Genomic DNA, 24,252 nt, shown 5'->3' on the forward strand with positions numbered 1-24,252 from the left:
AGCACTTTTCCACTATTAAAAGAAGCGTACCTTCACTTCTTACCATATTTAGGTTTTTAATTGAGTTTTTGTCTGGTCTCGAGCACATTTAACATATCAGCCGTGGTTTTTAGAATGGTTTGGGCCAACATTCAAGAAGTGTGCAGGGAGAATTTTTTTGTAAAAGAGCAAGAGAACTCTTTCTCCGCCAACCACAGCCCTTAGCCAGGAGACAGTTGTGTCTTTAGTTAGGGTGGGGATGTGTTAGTTGATTTGGAGAGGAGAAACTTAACAAAAAAGTTAAATACATATCATAACACACAATAATACCTGTAACAGCTGTAAATGCTTTCTCTGATTTGGGGTTGGGACCACTACATTTCTGATTCTAAAGATTGCAATGTCGCCTGGTCAATTGGTCCACCACTTTGGTCCAGTCTCAAATATCCCAGCAACTATTTGATGGACTGGCATTAACTTTTGTAAAGACATTCATGATCCCTAAAGGATTAAACCTACTGGCTTCAATGATCCCCTGACTTTTCCTCCGGCATCACCATGAGGTTGACATTTGTAGTTCAGAATGAAATGTTTCAACTGTTAGATGGATTGCTTAAATTTAATACAGACAGTCAATGTCTCCAGAGGACCCTGATGACTTTGCGGAACTCCTGACTTTCAATCAGTGAAATATTCACCTCTCCATTCTCCATCTACTAGATGGAATGACAAAACTTTTCACAGACACATAGTATGTTTCCGTATGACCTTGGTGATCCCCAGTTTTATCATCTACTCACTATGATGTTCAAGGTTGGATTACTATTGCCCCTAGGCAGCTCATGCTACAATTTCTATTTTATTCCGATTGGATAGCGCTGCTGTCAGGTGGCCCCTTTCTACTCAAGGGCCCGGGGCACTTGTTCAAATTTCCCATATGGATGTTGAAATGTGTGGTTTTGAGTGAGGTGTGACCTCAACTGTTGAATGGGTTTCCATTATATTTGGTACTACATTTCCCACACAAGATTGAATGTTATACCTTCTTTGATTCCCTGACTCTTATCTTAAGAAAAAATCTAATCAAAAATTTGAACTGGAAAATGTAAATTCGGATTTGTTCAATAGTTTGGTTTTAGTTCAAAATACCTGCAAAACTGATGACAATCCCATCAGCCTCAGCTGGACTTATTGGCTAATGTTAGCGTGCTATCGAGCTAAACTGAAATGGTGAACATGGTAACATTAGCTGCTAAACATCAGCATGTTAGCATTGTCATTGTGAGTATATTAGCCTGCAAGTGCAACTGTGATAACAGCCTCACAGAGCCACTAACATGGCTGTAGACTGCCAGTCACATGAAAATCATTAAATATATATAAGTAGCACAGTTACAAAATACAGTCATATATGGGCATCCTTCATATTCAATTTTAATGAAAATTATCAATATCTGATATTTTCATATATATATAACATCCACCCCACATAGCAGCAAGTGGTACATTCATTCAACCCTAAGAGAAATTAAAAATGAAATGACAGCTGGAAAATAAATATGAAAACAGTGAAAAAAAGAGAGAGATGATGAGAAGAAAAGGGGTCTGAGAAAGATGAAAAACACAAAGGATACAGACCAAAGAGCAAGAAAAGATGAATAATTGAATAAAGTTGCAAAAATCTCTCTGTCACAATTCTCTGCCTCTCTCATATTCTGTTATCCAATCTTGTTACTGCATCATAATGAGCTGTATCAGACACTAACCAGAGCGAGAACAAGAAAGAGAAACACAAAGAGAGAGAGAGAGAGAGATGTCAGGAAAGTTGGAGCAGAAAATAGGATTCACCATCTCATCTGTTTCCTTCTTTCATTAAACCATCCATCCTCCACCCATTTCCCTGTCATTGGATACTGTGTAACACACACACACACATGAGAAGTCATTGATGGGCACTAAGCATTGCAGTGATCTCTCAGTCAGTGATATTGATCTATCCCAACTGGCAGCCTCTCTCTCTCTCTCTCTCTCTCTCTCTCTCTCTCTCTCTCTCTCTCTCTCTCTCTATCTATCTCTCTCTCTCTGCCTGTGACACGCACACACATACACACACACACACACACACACACACACACACACACACACACACACACACACACACACACACACACACACACACACACACACACACACACACACACACACACACACACACACACACACACACACACAGTGACACACTGATAGGAAGATGGTGATGACAATGACAGAACAGTCTCATCCCGTTGTGGCTGCTGTGGAGAACAAATGGCTGGCAGATAGTTTGCTGACATATGTTGTGTGTGTGTTTGTGTGTCTTCACACATGACTACATGTGGGTGTGCAAGGTTACTTACTGCTTGGGAGTGCTGTGCGCAGATACAGGCAGCTCCATTGGTGATATTCTGTTCCTACATTGAGTTAATATCCAAACACAGACAATAAAACGCACCCTCCATTCCACTTTCATCTTTTCAATTTTCCTTTGCCTGTACATCAATGTATTACAGCAATTAAAAGCGTGCCCTCTCTCCCTCTCTCTGTCTATTCCTCTACATTGAACATGACTGTATAGCAGTAATTAAGAGTGTGTGGTGTTACACACCACTGCTAATCCTGCAGAGCCAACTCAATCCACTGTGTTAGCAGATTACAGCTCACGGCACGGGCTCTTGTTATTGTGCAGATGCACGCACACGCACACGCATACACATACACATACACACACACACACACACACACACACACACACACACACACACACACACACACACACACACACACACACACACACACACACAACACAACACAACACACACAATACACACAATACACACACCACACACACACACACACACACACACACACACACACACACACACACAAACACACACACACATACACAAACACAGCAGTCTCCCCCAAAATACACACACAATGAATTGTTTATGTGACCAAGTGGGACTGCTTCTCCTATGACACCTTTGGGCATTATTTGCAATTAGATTATCCTGACTATGCAATTTAGGATGACAAGTGTTCTCTAAATCTTTTTGAGTATATTCACTGTGATGAGTTTCATTTGTGTAATTCAGGGTTGACAAAAATAATGCAAGTCCTCTCTGTTTCTGCCTTCAGCCACTGGCAGAAATGGAGAGGGAGCTGGCAGTACAGCTGCACTGAGGCCTCTGGCATTGTGAGGGCTCATGTTTTCACTATTTAATGTCAAATGTTCTTTCAGAATATCAAAACTTGAGACTGAGAAACAGATGAGGCTTTTTGGATACCCATACATGTTTGATATGACTCACTGCAAGTCTTTCCTCGAAACTGTCCTCTCAAAGTAAGGACACCATCAGTCATTTCAGCAAAATGTCCAAAAACATAATGTGTTTACATTTACATGACAAAGCCCTTTTGCAGCTTGGAAATAATGTCGGTGTCCATCGAAAGCAAAAGACAAAACACTGTGGCATCATTTAGAAGGCACAAAGTCTGCAGAGGGAGGATGTTGGAATGGTTGGGTTCCCCTTGATCCTTTATGGAGCACATCAGCTGTTGTCAGCCTGGAATTACAGTATAAGAATATAATAGCAATCAAAGCATCTACAGAAACATCTGATATCACATAACCAGCATAATCTACTTCTTTGTCATGGATCCATGTGCTCAGTGTGTTCCAAGCAGTCCTCGCTTAGCTTATAAATCTCTAAAAATGCTCATTCTTATGGAGATTCAGGGCTACAAAGAGGCAGTAGTGCAACACCAAAGTGTATTTTGTGTATGTACTGAACCTTCAGATCAACAGCAGAGAAGAGGATTATCCTGCAGGGGTGGTTTGATAAATTCCTATAGACATTTTGATCTGATTTAACTATGGCCAGGTATTGAACCTAAATGCTTTTGAAGCATTTCAGCTTCAGCTGGAATGTGTCCAAAGCATAGAATATTGAAAACTGTTAAGTGCTGAAAGTGCATTTTGGCAAAAATGGAGAAAAACCCCTAGTTAGTATTTCACAAAGTACAACTTCTCTAAATGAAATGACCACATACTGTACATTGCTTGTAACTCCCCTGTAGAACGGCACTCAGGTATCTTCTGATCGGACACCTTTAGGCAGAATTATATCTTCCTTCATCAAACTTTGATGAATGCAAGGTTAAAAAATGAGTAACTGGCAACAAGAGAAGAAAATTGACTTCTATCAAAAGCAGTTTAGTAGCTGCTTTGGAGCTTCGAAGCTATCAATGATCATCCTCAGCAGATAGACACTGCCCCAGCTGGCATGCAGTTGCGAATGTTCAAATTGAAGCATTTTGTTTGTTTGTTTGTTTGTTAGTCTCCATATTGAGTACATTCACCAACATTTCCAGTTTCACTGTAAATTCCTACCACTACTATCACATTAAAATTGCATTTATTTCAAAGCACATACAGTAGTCGCAGCTTAATGTACTATAATTAATTCACCACAGCAAATTAGTGGAGCATAACAGAACTGCTTTAATGGTGGATCAGTCATGTTCGGCCAACACCTGATCCGTTTCATGATCATCATCAGACAGAGCGAGCTCTTCTTCTTCCTTCTGCAGCTAATCCGTGCCTGCGCTCCACCACCAGTCCTGTGTAGCTCTTTGTTTAATCATTGAATGCTTTCTCCAAAACAAGGACTACCGGCTCCTGGGTGCTTCTCCATTCCACACTCGGCACCATGCCATGTCGAAAAGTAAAAGGAAGTAGAGAAGGAAAGAAGAGAGATAACTTTTTAGCCAGCTCAGTACAAACAATGTATTGAGGCTTTTATACACGACATACTTCCAGCTGTAAAATGACCAACAATCACTCATCATGCCTGTTTGCATCAACTGACACTTACAGCCTTTTTGAATGAACAGACAGGCTAAGATAAGATAAGATAAGATAATCCTTTATTGGTCCCACGATGGGGAAGTTTACAGGCTATAGTATTTTCTCTTCATATTAAATAAAGCACAAAGGTCACTTTACTAATGGTTATTTGAAAGTAGTGTATAAAAGCAGGCAGTGGGTTTGCAGGGTAAAACGCATGTAATTCAACATATTCAATAAAAACAACTCAAAAGCACAAGTGGTTGAATAGTACATCTGTAACTACTTTATCTTTCTGAGCATTTCTATATTACAGCTTTGGTTGAGGTACTGCATGCTGGTCCACAGCTCAATGCTATGACTCAAGGGTCTCTGTAAACCCTTTCCTCCTAAGGTCATGGCGGTTGACTTTTTATTCACGAGATAATATGATTTCATGACAATATCACAAGTAGCTGATCAGGTTAACGCGTTTTCTAAAGGCTGCTGGTAGCTGCCAGGTATTACACAAGTTTTCCTCATGCTTTAGACCACAGTAAGAAGTATCATAGAAATCCTGCAGTAAATTTCCAAGGCCAGAATGTGTTTGCAAAGTTAACTTCACTCAAGATCTGCCAGTTGAACATGAGCTCAACTCCTGAGTAACTTTTATCAATATGTATTGACATCCCTTTAAAGCTGGAGTGTGGGACCAAAGTCCGTTACATTCAAGCCCTTGCTAAACGAGTTCACACAATGCTGATTAAGCCAATCACTGCCGGGTAAATCTCTCTGTATTTCTCAGTATACCAGAGGTTTTAAATCTGGTGTATGTGGTGACTTTTACTGGTGATGCATTTTACGTCAACCAGCAATGATTGGTTTGGTGGGGCAGACAGTTAGGCCTTGCTCTATACAACAAGGATGCCTTGGCAAGATTTTCTTTGAGGGCCCTCCTTAGTTTGCCTGGAGCTGAGAACTATGAAACTTTTTCACCGGTGCAGTGCATTTATTTTTCAGTGTGGTTTGGATTTTCTATCTTGTGAATGACACAATGGCACAAAAACAAGATTCATAGGTCATGTGTCTTAGCTGTGACCACTCATCTCCTACAATGGTTCAAAGTATACACACTTTCCAAAGCAACACTACAGTAGATGGAAGGACAGGCAATGTCATGAAGGAAGGACAATGCACCAAATATTACTGAGTGGAAATCCACTTTAAACTTCTGCTGCAAGTTGGCTCACCCAAGTACCACTGTTTGACACATTGTGTGGTGTTAGGGTGTTATAAAAGAGGACTTTTGGGGCTTGGCATTAGATCTTTTCTGGATGGAAATTACAGTATTAACACCCAAAATACATGTGTAGAGTGAAATTGCTAGAAGAAGAAAAAAAGCTCCAGTAATTTTCATTGAAGTAAAAGAGTGTGAGCGCTTCAATGCTTGACACCAAAATTACACTGTGCTTCTCAACTGCTGCTGATACACCCTTTTCCTGTGCCTGTCTTCCCACACAGGTGCAGTCACCAGGGAGTCATTGAAATTGCCAAAACATGTGTCACAAAAAAGCCACTTTATCTGTGCCATAATACATATCTTTACCCAAATATAACCTGAGAGAAGACAGATGAAAGTTTCTTTCTCACTAAACTTTTCTCTGAGTTATTATAAAAAAAGCTTATTGCTGATGTAGTGTTAAGAGGGGATATAGACCTTTAGATCATTGCAGATGAATTAAATATATGTCTCTAAAAAGCCTTTATGCTATTTCCTTTCCTGACACTTGCATGCATTACATACATGCATTTTCTCCCTGTCATCACTGTAATACTGCAAGACGGCTACAGCTCTGACCTTTACATTGTTTCTATTGTTACTATTGTATCAGCTGAAGCTCATAAAAGGACCGGAGTGGGGAAATAATCTCAGCTAAATTTATAAAATGTAAATTGAGAGTGCTCTTGCAGATGCGGCCATTACACATGTCTAATTTAACTGATTTGCTGCTGCACTCTCGCCTCCGTGCTGGAGCCGTTTCAGCCTGACGGATGATCTGACAAATAATGTGGTACATGATGCCAGCTTTGCTTTCCGCAGTGGTCGCTACTGTCGTGGGTAGATAAGAGATCAGGCACTTGTAGGACATTATTGTGAGAGTGTGTGTGTTTGTGTGTGTGTTTGTGCGTGTGTGTGTGTGTGAGAGAGCGCGAGAGACACAAACAGTGGCTCCCAATCTTTAATTCTCAACTTGTCTGTCTTTAATCAGATGAACTGACTTCCTCTGGTTCAGACAGGAAATCAATCACAGTAAAGCACACCAATCACTGCCCCCGACATGGCGACCCATACAAATGTCTTGAATGTGTGTGTGTGTGTGTGTGTGTGTGTGTGTGTATGTGTGTATGTGTGTATGTGTGTGTGTTTAATTCATATCTAAATATGAATCTATTTATCTTGATTTTTCTAAATGTGACTGTACACACCCCATGTCTGTTTGAGCGTAGCTACATGTGTATCCCTTTGTGTATTTGTTTGCTTTGAATGTGTGACTGCCTGGCTGCTTTTCAATATGTATTTGTGTGTGTGTGTGTGTGTGTGTGTGTGTGTGTGTGTGTGTGGTGAGCGTTTCAGCAAAGTTGGGAGGGGGTTAGAAGACATATTCAGACACTGTCTATTGATCTGTTTGACAGTCTCCTCATGTCTTTAACACGCCGCGGGATTGCACAATCACTCACATTGATAGCATGAGCCCGAGAGAGAGAGAGAGAGAAAGAAATGAGTCTCCCTCGACAAAAAAAAAAAAAAAAAAAAAGTGACGCTGAAAGAATAAATGAAGAAAGGGTGAGTAAAGCAGGCATACATCAACGACTGTGGAAAAATGTAATGGGGTGGGAAGAACGGGGATGGGGAAGGGAGGAAAGGATCAGGATTAGAAAAATGGGAATGTGATAAAAAAAAACAGTGAGTGTGGAGAGCGAGAAAGATAGATAGCAGTGACAGAAGAGAGGAGCAGGGAGCAAAGAAGGAGAAGAAGGAAAAGAAAAGTGAAAAATTGAAAGAATGAGGAGGGAGAAACAGAAAAGAGAGATGGGAGAGTTGGTGGTTGAGGTGCAGAAAGCAAATTAGACTGTGTGTGTGTGTGTGTGTGTGTGTGTGTGTGTGTGTGTGTGTGTGTGTGTGTGTGTGTGTGTGTGTGTGTGTGTGTGTGTGTGTGTGTGTGTGTGTGTGTGTGTGTTGTTGCGTCGTCTTGGAGCGCACACACCAGCAAGTCTGTCTACGGGCATGACATACACATGTAAGGGCACAGATCAAGATGGTGAAAAAAAACACTTACACCATGTTTTACATCAAGGGAAAGGAAGTAAGAGCGAGTGCATCTATCTATGAGAGACAGAAAAAAGGAGAAGAAACAAGGAGGAAGAAGAGCAAAAAAGCAGCTCTCCTGTGTGCTCAGCATATTAGAGGAGGTGCTGCAGGGCAGTAGGTAGAAAGGGGAGGTCTGACACCACTCACTCACACACACACACACACACACACACACACACACACACACACACACACACACACACACACACACACACACTCGTTTGATCCGAACACGCGTTAACTGACCCTCCTACACACACGCTCGCAATTACACACACACACACACACGCAGACATTAATTGATCCCGCTGCAGCGAGAGCCGGCAGAAAGGCTAGACATGAGTAAGCTACCCTGTGTCCTCTACCCACACACAAATAAATACGCTCCTCTCGCCATATTATTGCAATGCACTCTTCAATTAGGGAGCAACTACAGAGGCAACATGACTTAAGCATGGAGGACAACCTTCGCCGAGGAGAGGGAGGCACGGAGGAGAGAGGTTATCGCCACATTAACATCCAATTTCTTTTAATGATGGGTTTTTCGTTTGCATAAATACTTCTGAGTGAGCGCTACAGGCTCTTAGACATACTGCCAAAGTCGTTAATGGTAAAGTTTGTCACATGGTTTTAAGTAGATCTTTTTAAAAATAAAAGAAGAAAAAAAATTCCACCTCACGGTTGATGCAACTGGCAAAGTCTGTTGGAGCATTTTCACGCCCAGTTGGTTTAAAGTAGTTATTTTGAACCCTCAAGCTATTTATTTCTTAGTTGAATTTGTTTGGGCAAATGAGAAGCCAGCATAGAGAATGTGGTCAGTCTCCACGCAACATTGAGAGTGTGTGAGAATATATGAACTAAATAATAAGAGAAAAAAACAATGATCCATCGCAGAAGGCAAGAAAACAACAACAGGGAAACGCAACATTCAGTAAGGTGCTGTGGTATTCAATTTATGCAAACACACATTTCTGGGTGATAAATTTGTAACATAAACGCAGTATTTCTACTTTTTACTTCATGATCTACACAATCAAAGATAAGATAATTGCAGCTCTGATAACTGCCCAGAGTTGTGATATCTATCTCATAGTGCTATAAATCACTGTGCAGTTTTTTTTAATTTTTTTTTTATACATCTGTTAAGCCTTCAAATTCAAGCTGCTGTTTCTAGAATTTCTGACTTCATATAACATCCCCTCACCAATACCTGAAACAACAGGCCTCCAACTAGGAGGCCCCTCGCTGTTTTCAGTCTGAATGCAGACTCAAAATGTGTCTCCCACTGTGGGCAAAAAGACTACTGTCATATGGCTTTTGTGATAAAGTCAGACTCACTTGAGATGTCCTTGCTATTTGAAATATGACTAAGCCTTATTATTATTATTATTATTATTATTATTATTATTATTATTATTATTATTATTATTATTATTATTCAGACTTATTAGGACTGTTTCATCAAGCATCCTGCACCCTGTCTGAGGTGATGTCATACAAGAAAACAAAAAAAAAGCTATATATACTGAAATCTATCATTGTGAAATCTTACCAAGCTTGACTGCAGAGCGAGGTTTCATCATCTACCAATCAAAGTCCAAACTGTCTACAGCCTGTTCTATTTTTAAAGCTATGACAGGGTGCCAAGCGGTGCAAGAGGCACGGAAGTAATAATAACTAAATAATGACAAAAATAAAGCAGTTCTCTAAAGGTGGTTTGCTGTTGGATATCAAAGCACTACATACATTGTTGTCCATTAACAGACCCATATGCTGACATAAGGATAATGATCTTTTTAGGGTGAATATCAATGTAGTGTTTATATGTGTACTTGTTTCAAATAAGATGAAGCCAATGGCAGCATTACTTGTTATCCTGTCAGTTGTCAGTTCTCATTCCCCGTCGCCTTCTTTTCCTATTCTCATTGCCAGCGCTGGCAAATATAACTTGTTCACTAGGGACTGAACCACTAACACAGTGGCTGTAAGATATGGAAAATGAAAACCAGTTATTATCACAATAATGGTAACCAGACACCTTGATGACAACATGTGATAGTAATTAATAAGGACATCTTCTGTTGTTTCATTTGCGTTATATTGCCATGTTCTGAGCCAGTGAGTCCCATACCAAGGCTTTATCTTGTATGTAATTAACAATAATAACCCATATACAAATCAGTGCCTGCCATATTTCATCTGTGTGGCTTCACCTATGCAGGGTTTGTTTCCACACACACACACACACACACACACACACACACACACACACACACACACACACACACACACACACACACACACACACACACACACACACACACACACACACACACACACACACACACACACTGTGTGGGTTTTCCATAGTTTTTCTCCTCAATTTTATCAAAATTTACATCACATTTTAAAGTTAAGGAGCAGAGATGCTCCAACCAGATGCATTATAGTCAATCTGACAAATACTTCCACTGCGCAAAAAACATACTCAACATTAACTTCTACACAGCACTGCCCCCGTTCACCTCTAAATTTCATTCCCCACTCTAGGTATAAGCATTCATTAATCCATAAACCATGACAGCCTGTGATATACTGAAATTAATCTTCCATTTTCTCAAATCACTGCAGTATTATAAAGGCAATGAGTCTGTAAACAAAGGAATAAAGACTACCTAGATTGGTTCCTACCCAACGCCCATTTTATAATAGCTTTTATTTATAAGTCGTATCCAACTACACTGACCTGACATTTTTTTGCACGCTATGATAAGTCGAGGAGGTACAGCATGTTATAACTGGGAATAATCATCAAAATGATTAGCTCCACCTATTGCATTACAGAGGTCCTTCAAGTAATTCTAGACACTATGAATTGATACTAAGATATAATTTTTAAAAGTGGGTTGAAAATGAAAGATGATTGGATGGGTATATCAGGATAATTCATGACGGGGGGGGGGGGGGGGGGGGGGGGGTAAGAGAGGCAGAAAAGTGGCAATGAAACAGCTTGGTGAACTGCTTTACAGTCTAAAAAGTGACATTTATGTAATATGATGAAGGTTAATGTGTATCAAACTGCAATTTGAACTATGCACTAATGTTGAAATATGTTGATTATGAAATAGCGACACGGCTTATGATCCTCGTGTTAAAACATAAACGGCAGACTGTAACTCAAAGGTACAAGCCTGGTGTAAAAAGAGCAGAGGTAAAATAGTAAAATTCCATTAAAAAACATAAGCACAACATTAAAAAAACAAATTTATTGCGTAGAAATTTAAATTTATCTTGGCACAAATTGTTGCTGCCAACTACAATGAATTATTCATAATGACTTTTTGGACGATGTAGGTATGCAAATAGCCTAACACATGAAGACTGGAGACCCAGATCACAGGTATCTTTCCAGCTCTGCCTTCGCTCATTCATGGAAATTAATTAGTAATCAAGTAATTAATATCAGGAATTTGCATATTCCACTGGCGATGGACAAATTTGTGCGGCGAGGTGTTGGTACGGTGCTGATAAGTTTCTTTAAGCAGCAGGTGTGAATCTTGTCAGGCCCCACTGCTGTCGGGCTCTTGGTGTTTGTGACCTGCTGTTGGAAGTCTGCTCACTGTGACAGTGTCTGCTTCCTGTTGTTGGGAGCCTGCAGTCATGTGCTTTCAGGTCTGTTAACCACAGAACACTGGTGTTATGTGATGAGTCTCTCACGCACCTTTTCCACCACTTGATAAGTTCTTTTTTTGTGGTGTGGCTCTTGGTTTGTTACTGCACCACAGCTTCGTCTCTGGAGAATAGGGCAGCACAGTACACTCGTTTTTTTTATAGTGTAGTGTAGAATTACATAAAGATTGTATGAACATAATTAGACTAATTAAAATAAATGATTGAGTTACAGGGGCTTAGAGAGACTGTTTTCAAGCTGTAACATATTTTCTAAATGTACAATATGATTGAAGGCCTGTGGTGCATTATTGTTTTTAACCTTAACTGTAGTTGAACAGCAAACCAGCGTATGCTCCTTTTATTTAAACCCGACCTGCGCACTTAAAACAGGGCATTCATCCCTTCGGCCTCTGCCTCTCTGGTACATCTCAGTCTGGCTGGAAGCGCCTTATGTGCAGCAGCCTCCTCGGCTTCAGTTATGGACATTTCCTTCCTCACCATGTCCACTCCTTGATCATTGCTGCACCATTCTGTAGTTGAGCCAGCTAACCTGTTCGTCTGTTGTTTTCATCTCGGTTTCAAGTAGCAGTTTCAAACGCGACACCGCCAATGTACAGTCGACTGTTCTTGATGCATCAGCGCAGCGATAATGCCATTGATGGAGCTGGCATCTCAAATTGTGCTGTGAAATGATCATATCTTACAATGGAAATATGTGTTCTGTACATGAAAACGGTGGAGAATCCATTTCCCCACCGTGACTGAAAAAGAGCTGTCTGCTGCTAACGTAAAGCAATGGAGGGAATCATTGTGACGGTAAAGACACACAGATACGTTTGTCTTCAACTCAATGAGGGTTTGGTTCCAGATTCATGATAACATGTTGCATTTGATTGGTTGAATAATGAAGTTACTTCTTTTTGGGTTACTTTTACATGCAATATCATGTGCTTCTTTTTTCTGTTGTTGTTTTTATTGATTTGTTAAGTGTACTGAGACTCGCTGGATGATTAGAATAAACTTAGAATAAACAACATATAAGGCACCACCGATTTTTGGGGTCGGTGCTGATACCGATATTAGGGAGGAAATAGATTTTGATATCGATATACCGGCTGATAAACTTGTACATAGAGAATATTTTTGCAGTGATCCCTCAAATGTGGTTATCAAACAACTTGGGACACATTTTTACAGTTTAATAATAAACTTAAATGTATAAAATGATAAGTGCACTGAAACAGTACATTTCATTGGGAATTTGATGATGAATAACTTTTAATAGAAAAACATAAAAATAACAAGTTCATATTAAACTTGAATTAAGAAAAAGGCATATGTTTGAAAATGTATGAAGGGGCAAGACCATGCAGGGCCATGTATGTGATAGGATCTTGAAATCTATTCTAGGACAAGATTCATTAATAGTAAAAAACGAAAAGCAAAGAAAGTTAGAGGGGTCAGTAAGTACTCTTCCGTTAACTGTACCATCACAACTACTGTATTTTAATTTGTGAGATGAAATAATGACCATGTTCTTAAAGCAACTTAAGCAACTTTACGTTTAAGCTATTCTTGTTACGTGGCTTTTTGGGATGGCAATGGGACTAGAACATTTGAACCCCTGTTTTAGGCTATAGACTTAAATACTTGATTTTAGTGATCTGACTTTTCGTCTAGTGCCACTGTCAGGTATTAATATTGTCCAGTATTTTGCTTTATGACCACATGCTTGCAAAAAAAAAAAAAAAAAGCCATTTCAATCAGCCTTGGCTTTACGTTGTGTTTAGAGTTTATTAGGTTATATTATATTATGTTAGCATTCTGATGTTAGCATTAGCAGGTCAAGGCAAAGGTGTGAGCAGCAGGCCTTTAACGTTTACAGAAAAGGAGCTGTATCATGATATGCATCGTTATCTGGATATGAGATTTTGGTCATATCACACAGTTCTAACACAGAGAATGTTGGCAGTGTGTCCTGGCCTCTGCGCTGCATTTGGATGCCAATCTACCGAACTTGCCTGTGTCACAAACAGGGAGAAGGCGCTGTTCCTGCAGTATAAATGATGCTATAGCTTTCAGAATTTCTGGCAATGACAGATGGTGGAAGGAGTAAAAAATCTATTCAAAAAAATCACTTCCATCTTCTTCTGTGAAACCAAACAGAGGAAAAGAGGGCAGTAAATGTCAGAAGAAGAAGAAATATGAGAAATGTGCTGTCTTAGTGTGGAGAATTGACACCACAGTCTCACAAGTGTGAAAAACAGACTGCCAGTCACTGATAAAATAAATATATAAATACTAAATTTAAAGACGCTATATGACATATATCACACATTTTACTTTGTAATGTATTTTCCTGAGAACTGATAGGGGTTACACTTCAAGTGACATTTAAACTCCTTTCACACACTCTTTTCAGTGTTTGCGCTTCAACTGATGCTTTACTTTCGCTTAGAGCTCTCTCGACACTTCACCATAATTCAATCATTACATTTCAGCTCCTTTTCAATACTACTTTTATCATTTTAACGTCTTCAGTTGCCACTTCAACTACTTTCAGTGCTTCAATGTCAGGTACAGTTTCTTTTAATACTTTTTTTTTTATAGAGGATACATGTATTTCCTTCAGAAAATGAAGCCTTCCCTAGTTACCATATATGCATAAAATCCAGCATAATGCATATCATCCTTAACATGTTTAATTAACACTTCATCTTTAACTGCTCTACAGTTGTGCAGTGAAGTTGTTTATCTCATTTACTGGTACTAAAGTAACAGTAACAGTGTTTTCCATTTCCCTCTCTGCACACAACGTGATACAGTAACTCTATATCAGCTATCCAACCAGAGAACTATGCCAGTAAAAGCCAGCAATTCTACAGCATATCTGACAGGATCTGATGCTGAGAATTGGGATTTCTACAATCTAAAGCTGGCAAACCATTGGTAGAAAAATCCAGAGTCACCAACATGAATATGAGCGAAGGAAACTCAAATTGACTGTGTGTTTCTCCGCAGGCTCTGTATCAACCATCGGAAAATGGAACTTTCTGTTGAAGAAAATTAAAAGAGCAATTGGAAATGCCTCTGGATGTGAAATAATTGTACAGACGGCAGCGTGCAGACTTTTAAATTTTCATGTTTCTTAATGATCCATTAAAATAAAGGACACACAAACACTAAAAGAAAAACAATTAAAGCTGCAAGCAGTGATGAACGGACCCTCGCATGCATCACAGGGAGTGGCAGCCGTGGTATTGCTACTAAAGATTGGTGGACATGGCTCTGAATTTTATCGGACACTTTGTCAATGGGTAAAATAATATTTCCTGTGTGTACATAGTGTCTGGAGATATAGGAAACTGTGTATACATTTGATGAACTCTGTGTGATTTGGGCTTCACTTCTGGTTGACTCTAGGCAAAACTTCATCATTAAAATATTAATGCTGTAATATATTTACCAGAGGGAAACTGACATGGATATGAATTTTCTTGAATATGAGACATTGCATGTAGTAGATAACTATCACTTCCTAACCACCTCAAAGATGCTAAAAGTAATTAGGAGCTGATGTGGCACGCCCAAGCCTAGCTGTAATGTCACATTGAAATACTTAGTACTGTGAACATGGGTGTCAAGTTTCATGAGTTTTTGCACATCTCAAAGACCTCAAACATGTGTCCTTAAAATGAAAAGTTATGCATGATATCCAAAACGACTGGCCTCCTCTCCAACATAAAATCAGTATGCATTATGTCAAGAATGATGAGAGCACTGAATATCAAGAACATCAAAGCAGACTTATCCCAACACTGGCATTGCATTTGATGGTGCTATGGAGTCCAGTCACTTCAGAACTGGGCAATTTTCACCAGCACTGACATGTATGCCAATTTTCACGAGTTTTCAAGAATCGCAAACCACCACCACCATCACCCCCCCCCCCCCCCCCCACACACACACACAAAAAAAAAAAGCAATGGCATTCTTCTAATAATCTCTACCAAAAATAGGTCCCTAATGAATTGTTGGGAGATGGAGAGACAGAAGGAGGAAGAAAAAAAAAAACACTGTTACATGCAGTGTACATGCAGCTGGAGTGAACTCCTCGATGTCACCACAGTGTCTCTCACTGATGAGCTGAACTGTGCGTGTGCTGACTATGTGTGTATTATTATATATTAAATAACACCCATTTATAGGAACAAAGAATGTCTGTCTCAAATGTGACTCAGAAGTGTTTGTCGGTGAATTTCAATTGTATGTGTTATTTGTGTGTGAACGTGCATGTGCATGTTGGCGTGCATGTGTGTTCCTACTGTAGCATGCATGGGGATTTTTGTTAATGAAGAGAAACAGCTGGCTTTAATCAAGACAACTGTCGGTTGATCTCACACAGATCTCTGCTTCTTGAACTGAACCAAACACGCACACACACACACACACTCACACATGCACGCACACACTAACGTATGGCAAGGAAAGTGTATTAACACAATAACCAAACTAAACTGTGTTTTTAGACTCATCAGCCCTTGAAATACACAAGAATGCTTTGGCATCCAATTATTTTACATCTGAAAGACACACACTGATAAACATGCACATACTGTACATTCACCCACAAAATACCTCAGAGGGTTTATTGTGAGTTTAGGTTTGCCAAATTACCATTCCATATCCAGACAGATGGCTTTGAGGGAAGCCTGTTAGCCGCATATGTTACTCGTCTTTTGTTTATCGGGATGAAACGCAGTCTGCATCCATTTGTTCCTTCAACGAGCATAAATAGCACTTATTTGGTCTTCTATACACACGCATGTGTGCGTACACAATGAGAACACATTGGTTAGCTGCATTAACCCCACATAAATAAAGCAATAAATGTATGAAGAATTAAATATTTCTTTTTTTTTTCATTTTCATTTCATTTCTTTTCCTCCTTCCTGTCATAATAGCGTACTGGATAATCTCCTAGTGTTCATTTCTCATCTTTAATATTTCTATCAAGAAACTTGATAGAAATAAATGAATCATTTTTTAACATCAGGCAACTAAATCCTAGTGATGATGCTCAAATTGTTGATATGCACCGACAAACTCCTCACTTAAAGAAGTCATTTCTTTAAAAAATTGCTTGTTAAAAATGAAATGTTATTCTGCTATATTTTTTTAAAAGCTAAGTTATTTATGAATTCTTTAAATTACATTAGATGAGTCAGTTGTTTTCCTTTAAAATTAGCACAGTTACTAGAGACTTGTTGATATAGAATTATTATAAGTTATCTGACAGCAGATTTAGGCAAGCAATTACATACGGAGCATACAAAAATAGAATCTATTATCAATTAAAGTTGGAATATGACATTCCATATGTCATATTCATATACATATGATATATGTATGACATCTAAGGTAATAGAGTTTTCATAGTTAAAACATTTTTTTTTTTAAATTGACTTAATTTTCTTTAAAAACATGGTTATATAAATAGGCAATATAATTATACTCTCACTATACGCTCATATTCTTCGCTTTAATTCATCCGACAAATCCACAGGCACTGTTTAATGACAGCTATTTAACTCCGGAAAGAAGGATTCTCTTTCACATATCAAGAGACAAACACATCCTGAGACTGGGTGTGAATGTTTTGTCATAGAAAATAATTGGAGTGGACAAAATGAAAGAAAGACTTGTTGGCAAAGCAGTATTGATGCTTAAACTGGATGTCAAAATATAATTCACATATTCTTGAAAAGGTTGTATAAATGATGCCTAACACATCCCTAACTGAAGCTAAGCTGTGTCAAATGGCTGTAAAAATAGTATTGCTGTTAGCAACACATTGAAGTTATACAATTTAAGTACTTACAGAAACTCTTGAAAACAACTTCAAATAAAAGAAATGCTATTAAAACAAGTAGAATTAAATCCCAGCAAACTAACAGATGTTTGTTTTAAATCTCAGTTGAGCATTTTGTAGCCATGCTAGCAGCTTGTCTCTAGGGAATGGCAAAGTCAGCCTGTAAGTCACTCTGTCCTCACTTTTTCTAAAAAGGAAAAATCTAGATGACTATTAAAATGGAAATCTTAAACACAGAGGATGAATCCTAATGATTAGCTGATCTCTTGACTTTCCCCCTTGTGCCAACATAAGCTGGACATTTGTGGCTCAAAGAGAAATATCTCAACAACTATGACATGACTTGCCATGACATTTGTAACAGATATTCAACATCCCCAGAGGATACATTCTAATGAGTGAGTTTGGTTATCCTCTGACTTTCCATCCAGCATGAAATGATGACTTTGTGCCAACATTTCATTTTGTCCAACTCTTTAGATTACGACCAAACACTTGCAGAACACATGGCATCCCTGTCCCCAGCAGCCTCAGCTATACTTTAGTGCATCTGTGCTAATTAGCACATTTGCATCATAAACCAACACAGTGAACATAATAAACATGACTGAGCTCAAGTTCATCCTCACAGAGCCAACGGCTGTGGAGTCGTAATCTTCTTTTTATATTAACTTGGAAAAAAAGACTCCTTGTAATGTGGAGGGGTTTCAAATACAGCTGATCCTACTGAAAATCAACACCTCACTGGCTCTGTACAGCTTTCAGCTCATTGTTTTGGGTAATCAGTTCATATGATTGACTCTACAATCCACATGGTACCAAGAGCCTTTCTTCTATTAAGAAGGAGGAAAAGGAACGCAAGAACTTAAAAAATGAAATAGTCTAAAAACTGACAAGTAAACTAGACTACACATCTTACTGTGTGTTGTTGAGCATACTCAACACAGAACAAGTGCACTCATTAGATAAATGAAATCTGTTACAGTCTGAAACACTTAGGTTAAAAAAGATTTTAAAAAGAGATGACGAGAAATAAAAGAGAAGGAAACACTCTGAAAATTGGCAAGGACTTGTGTGACTAACCAAATGAATCATTTAACTAATTAACTAAATGAATCATTTCATTCATCATGATGACAACAGGAGTCACGGCGGTCAAACAACATGTCATATTGGCTGTTTAGGAGAAGGAGGAACCTTTGGGAGGAAATTAATGGAGCACTCACATGGTGCTCTTTTAGGTGTTGGCACATTATTAAATAACTGAATGAAGCGTAGGGATATCAGAGTGTACAAACCAAACACAGGTTTATCATTAAAAAATCCTGAAAGACATAAGGGAAAATAATACAATCTTATTTTGAATGAAGATCTGTTGGACGTAAAAAAGAAGTTGTGGCAAAAACTGACACATATTCATTCTCTGAAGATTTACCCTAACTTTAAGCATAACCACTGCATGCCTAATGTTAACCCTAACCTTAATCTAGTAACCTTATTTGAATGGTTTACCTTTTGGGGACTGGTGTTTTCGGGGCTGAGTCCCCACAAGCAAATATGAGAACAGTCCTCACAATGTCGGTAATACAGTACAATTACACACACACACACACACACACACACACACGCACACACGCACACACGCACACACGCACACACACAAAACCCCAATACAGCTGAAGCTCAGCAGCACTTGTGGAGAAGGCCACAAAAAGAAGTGATCTTAGATCCTAATATATCCAGCCTTACTATCACACACACACACACACACACACACACACACACACACACACTTTCTGTCCCTCGAAGAATCATGTCAAAAGCTCTCTCTCTCTCTCTCTCTCTCTCTCTCTCCTCTCTCTCTCTCTCTCTCTCTCTCTCTCTCCTCTCTCTCTCTCTCTCTCTCTCTCTCTCTCTCTCTTCTCTCTCTCTCTCTCTCTCTCTCTCTCTCTCTCTCTCTCTCTCTCTCTCTCTCTCTCTCTCTCTCTCTCTCCCTGTGTTAAACTGTGCCTCCACTCAAAGTAAATCCCTGGAGTGAGAGTGAAAATAAGTAAGAGAGCAAAGGAGAGAGAGAGAGAGAGAGAGAGAGAGAGAGAGAGAGAGAGAGAGAGAGATGAGAGGGAGGGAGCGAAAGCGAGACAGAGAGACAGACAGAGAATGAGATGGGATTACAGGGATAATGTGAGCAGATGGAGGGAGGTCGAGGCTCCGGCAGGACTCTCCACTCCAAACGGATTAAAAGACTTCAACCGAGCCACCGACAACCGAACGGATGCTGCGTTCCTCATGCTCGAGACACCGAGCTGAGCCGGGCTCACCCCCTGCCGCCCTCTGCTAAGCCCGGAAATGAAAACTTGCCGTCTTTCTGTGTGACGCTGTAAACAGTCAGGTCATGGAAGTGTATTGCTCCTCCTCCCCCCTTCCTAAAAATACATTTAAAAAAAAAAACCCATCCATTTAGGAAACATTTTGGCTGATCCCCCTCTTTACACTTTGTATTATCATGCCTCCTGTTAGAGCAAAACGCTTCCAAATTCAGACAGATGCACCAGGGGCACGTTGAAGATCCAATCACCAAAACAGCATTGGTCAGACAGGGATTAGGTCATATGAGCAACAATATGTAATGTGTTGCTAATCTATAAACACACTAAGCCATTTTACACTTGATATAGAACTCAGATCCCTTATTGTAACTGGTTGGATTTAGCTGGTTAACACAATAAAACGCAATTCCTATGCCATAAACTTTCATTTCATAAACATGCAGATGGCCCCCGCTGTCACTGCCTCTCATACATAGTATTTACATCTTATAAAGCTTGACAATAAAACTTGTTTTGTTCAATCTTCCGCCAGCAATATCCAGACAATCCATTTTTTGACAACAACGTTATTGTCTGAGCTGTCTCCTGTGTGTTTGATTCCTGTTAATTTTCCGGGAGAAAAAAAAATATAATAACCGAGTCTGTCAGAAAAGATGAAACTAGTTCAGCTTTTGACAGAATGCAGAGGAAAAACATCATCCTCTAACATATTTCATCAACTGGTGAAATTTGTTCCACTTGCATAAATGGAAAAAAAGGAAAAAGAAACCTGGGAGAATTCAGATGTCAAAAGTCCCAACTGAGCGCCTGCTTTAAATCAAACAGAGGCTGAACATAAGCTACGTCTTCTAAAGCTCTATAAAGGAACTCTCGGAGGACGCCGCTGTGGTGTAACGGCAAGGTAAAGTGTCACATTTAACACTGAAACGTATAGGTTTCCCTTCAATATTCATGTGGGGAGAAGAAAATGACTGTGACAAAATAGCCAACTCTGCATGCTGTTACTGGGAGTGTAAATTAGCTTCCTTTGCCAAGAGCAGCCTCAGCTTATTTTCTGCATCAGGATAGTTCACATTACAGAGACCAATAGGTTTCATTGATAAGGTCACTCCCCCAGTCAAATGCTGTTAACTGGTCTTAATGGAACAAGCTGTGGAACTGTGTCTCATATGGATAAACACATAGATCCACCTCAATATTAAGCAGAGGATACATATTGTCTTTGCACTCTGTATTCTAATCTCCAGTGCTCAGTGTCACAGTCAATTAGCCCAGTGTTTCATCGCTTCACATATGCATTCATTAATGTGGATGTGGCTGCGTGTTCAGTCTCCCTCTGGCTCTGCTTTATCCGCAGGTGATAATTAACCTGTTGGTACGGTGGCCGTTCCGCACCGCCCTTCTCCCCTGACATCCCAGCATCTGTGCTCTGCTGGCAGCGCCAGCACGCGCATTCCCACTGCCCTATTTTACTCGAGCACATGAATCATCATCAGCGCAGATGAATGTCACTCAGTTTAACCTCTATTGTAAACACAGGCCACTTTGACACTGCTCCCTGGCAGACTTCCCCCTGGGAAAGCCTCAACTTATCTGATCTCAGGAGCTAAAGCAGGATCAGGCCTGGTTTGGGGCGTGGATGTGAGGCAGGGAGGGAATTCCAGATGTTGTAAAATGAAATGGCAAGTTAGTTCAGCAACAGGGCCCCACCAGAGCTAACCTGTCTGTGTCTTCCTGGGTGGAGTGTTCTGCCTGTGTTCATGTGGGTTTCATCATCTCCCAAAACCACACTGCTCTCATGACCTTCCACCGAGATCCTGACCTCAGGGTGCTGCACACAGACCCTGCTCCTAAATTATTCATTGTGAAATGTCCCTGAGGAGCAGTGTGCCCCAATATTTAGCATTACTCAACACAGTGTAACACAATTTAGGTTGTCCCCTTGATTAACATGGCGAGGATACTGTATATCTTGTCAGATAGATTGAATAATTATTAAAATCAAGATAATAAAGATGCTGTAAAATATAGTCTCACTGTTACAGCTCCACTACAGTGCTGATGAATTTAGAGGATACACAATTCCCTCTGGATAATCTCAACAGAATTGCTGTAAATCAAATTCTGCTCTCCAATGCGCAATTTACGCACACTATTAATACAACGTGATGTATTCAGATTTTTCGGGCAAACCAGCACAGTAAGAATATGAAATAATCATGGAAGAAAATATTTTATCCTATTTAGGACAAATTGTGTTTACATGTTGCATGAGGTGCCAGGCAGAGAGAGCAGACAAGACGAGAAATGCGCGCACAGAGCCTCCTGCTCAACGCATCCTCTCACGCTCTCTCTCTCTCTCTCTTTCTCACACACTTTCAAACAGACACCGGGTCGCTCTCTGACACACATGCGCGCTCGACCTTTCGCTCACCTCTTTTATCTTGAACTTTGACGGAGATTTCCACCAGAGGCTCCGTCTCTCTGTCCAGTCTCCGTGATATGACAATATCCCCGCTGTCCCGGCTCACGCTGACCGGTGAGCTCTCCACGTCTGGCTCCACCAGCTCAAACGTGGCTGACTGAAACCTCACCGGGTTCAGGTTCATCACCACAGAACCGATCCCAGCATCCTCGGACACGTTGATGAAAACGGGGCTGTCCGATTCCAGTATTGATCTGGATCTCCGTGCAGGAACTTTAATCTGTGGTTTAGTTTTCTGTTTCCCCGCTTCTGCGTTTGGTGAGGGCGCAACGGGCCATTGCCGTGGATTGATCTCCACGGCGATGCTCTGGCTGGTGCGCGCTGGCCATCCACGGTCCCGTGCAAACACTTGAAACTTAATAGGTTCATTCAGACCAAGGATGGAGTCCACCAAGAGGATGTCGCCGGTTTTGGGCACCGCGTAGAAACTCCCGTTTTTGGGCAAGACAAAGTAGATAAGCTCCGCGTTTTTACCACTATCATCGTCCCGCGCTGTGACCGTGTAGATCGCCGTGCGGAGCGCAGTGGCATCATCCAGGCTCAGTTTCACATCAGCACCTGGGAAAACAGGCTGGTGGTCGTTTGTGTCCAGGACGTCCACCTTGATGGACGCCACCTCGGCAACAACCGGAGACTCCTCTTCCCCTTCCCGGGGGAGTCCCGGGCATTGCCCGCAACATAAACCAAGACCCAGTGCGTATTCAGCCCGCTCCTCCCGGTCCAGAATCCCAGAAGTCTTTAATAAAATGTGGCCCCGTTTGTGGTGCGCAAAGACACGAAAATTCTCGCTCCCATCTCCCATGAGTTTGAAGTGCGCTGCCGCTGAGCCGGGCTCCTCGGTACCACACAGCCTCTGCGAGATGAGCCGCTTTAAGGGGACACTCAGTCCGTTGACCCGGGAGCCTGGAGACGAGTTCTCAAACACATGCCCGTGAAAGAACGGCACCTGCTCCACGGTCTTGTTCCCGAAGGCGCACGAAAACAAAAAGGGCAAAAATGCGACCCAAATCATGACTAGATATCTCATCGGCTCCACTGTACTAAAGCGCTCGTGCCAAACAGAGATCCATGGGTGAACTCGTTCCTTGGGGATATTTCTCCTCTTTCCCTTAAAGATCCAAAAACTTCCATTTAAATTGGAACGCACATATTCGTTGGCACCATACTTCAGCTTGACGCAGGAGAACTTTGCCTCTGTGTGTTTGTGTTGCTGGTCCTCCTCTCCTCCTCTCTCCTCTCTGTCTGCTGTCTCACCAGCAGCGCTCTCTGTCTGTGCGCGTCCCGGGAAAAAAAACTGCTTCTTACAGCTCGAGTGCGCGCTTACCTCTGCTCTCTTCCTGGCTCTCTCTTGCGTGCGTTGTTTCCGACCGATCTCACACGGGGATCACACTTAATCCATCTTGCGTTTGAGTTGCTGTAAACTGTGCGCCGCCATACGCCGACATCCTCTCACATGGATCAGACCTCTTATTATGTGGAAATCGGTTTTCTTTGCAACTCAAATGTACCGATGAGATGTGACTCATCACGAGGATATCACACTGAACCGGTTGTTTTACGCATGCATTGCCAAAGCATCCAGCGCAATGCATCCGAAGCAGAGTGATGCGGCGGTAACGGATTCGCTCATCGGAAATGAACTTCTCAGCACAGGAGCAGCGAGTCGAATCAACTCGTGCT

At 40.7% G+C, this 24,252-nt stretch overlaps 1 protein-coding gene across 1 annotated transcript in view; it reads right to left on the reverse strand.

Moving 5' to 3' along the window:
* Positions 1-23,584, reverse strand: part of si:ch211-186j3.6 (neural-cadherin) — a 333,490-nt gene extending 309,906 nt beyond the window's left edge. Inside the window, exon 1 of the mRNA XM_062419573.1 lies at positions 22,522-23,584. Within this exon, the coding sequence (XP_062275557.1) occupies positions 22,522-23,584 (1,063 nt within the window). The remainder of the gene's footprint in view (positions 1-22,521) is intronic.
* Between the last annotated feature and the right edge of the window lie 668 nt (positions 23,585-24,252).

This window comes from Scomber scombrus, chromosome 1 (genome assembly GCF_963691925.1).
Source record: "Scomber scombrus chromosome 1, fScoSco1.1, whole genome shotgun sequence".
Lineage (NCBI taxonomy): Eukaryota > Metazoa > Chordata > Actinopteri > Scombriformes > Scombridae > Scomber > Scomber scombrus.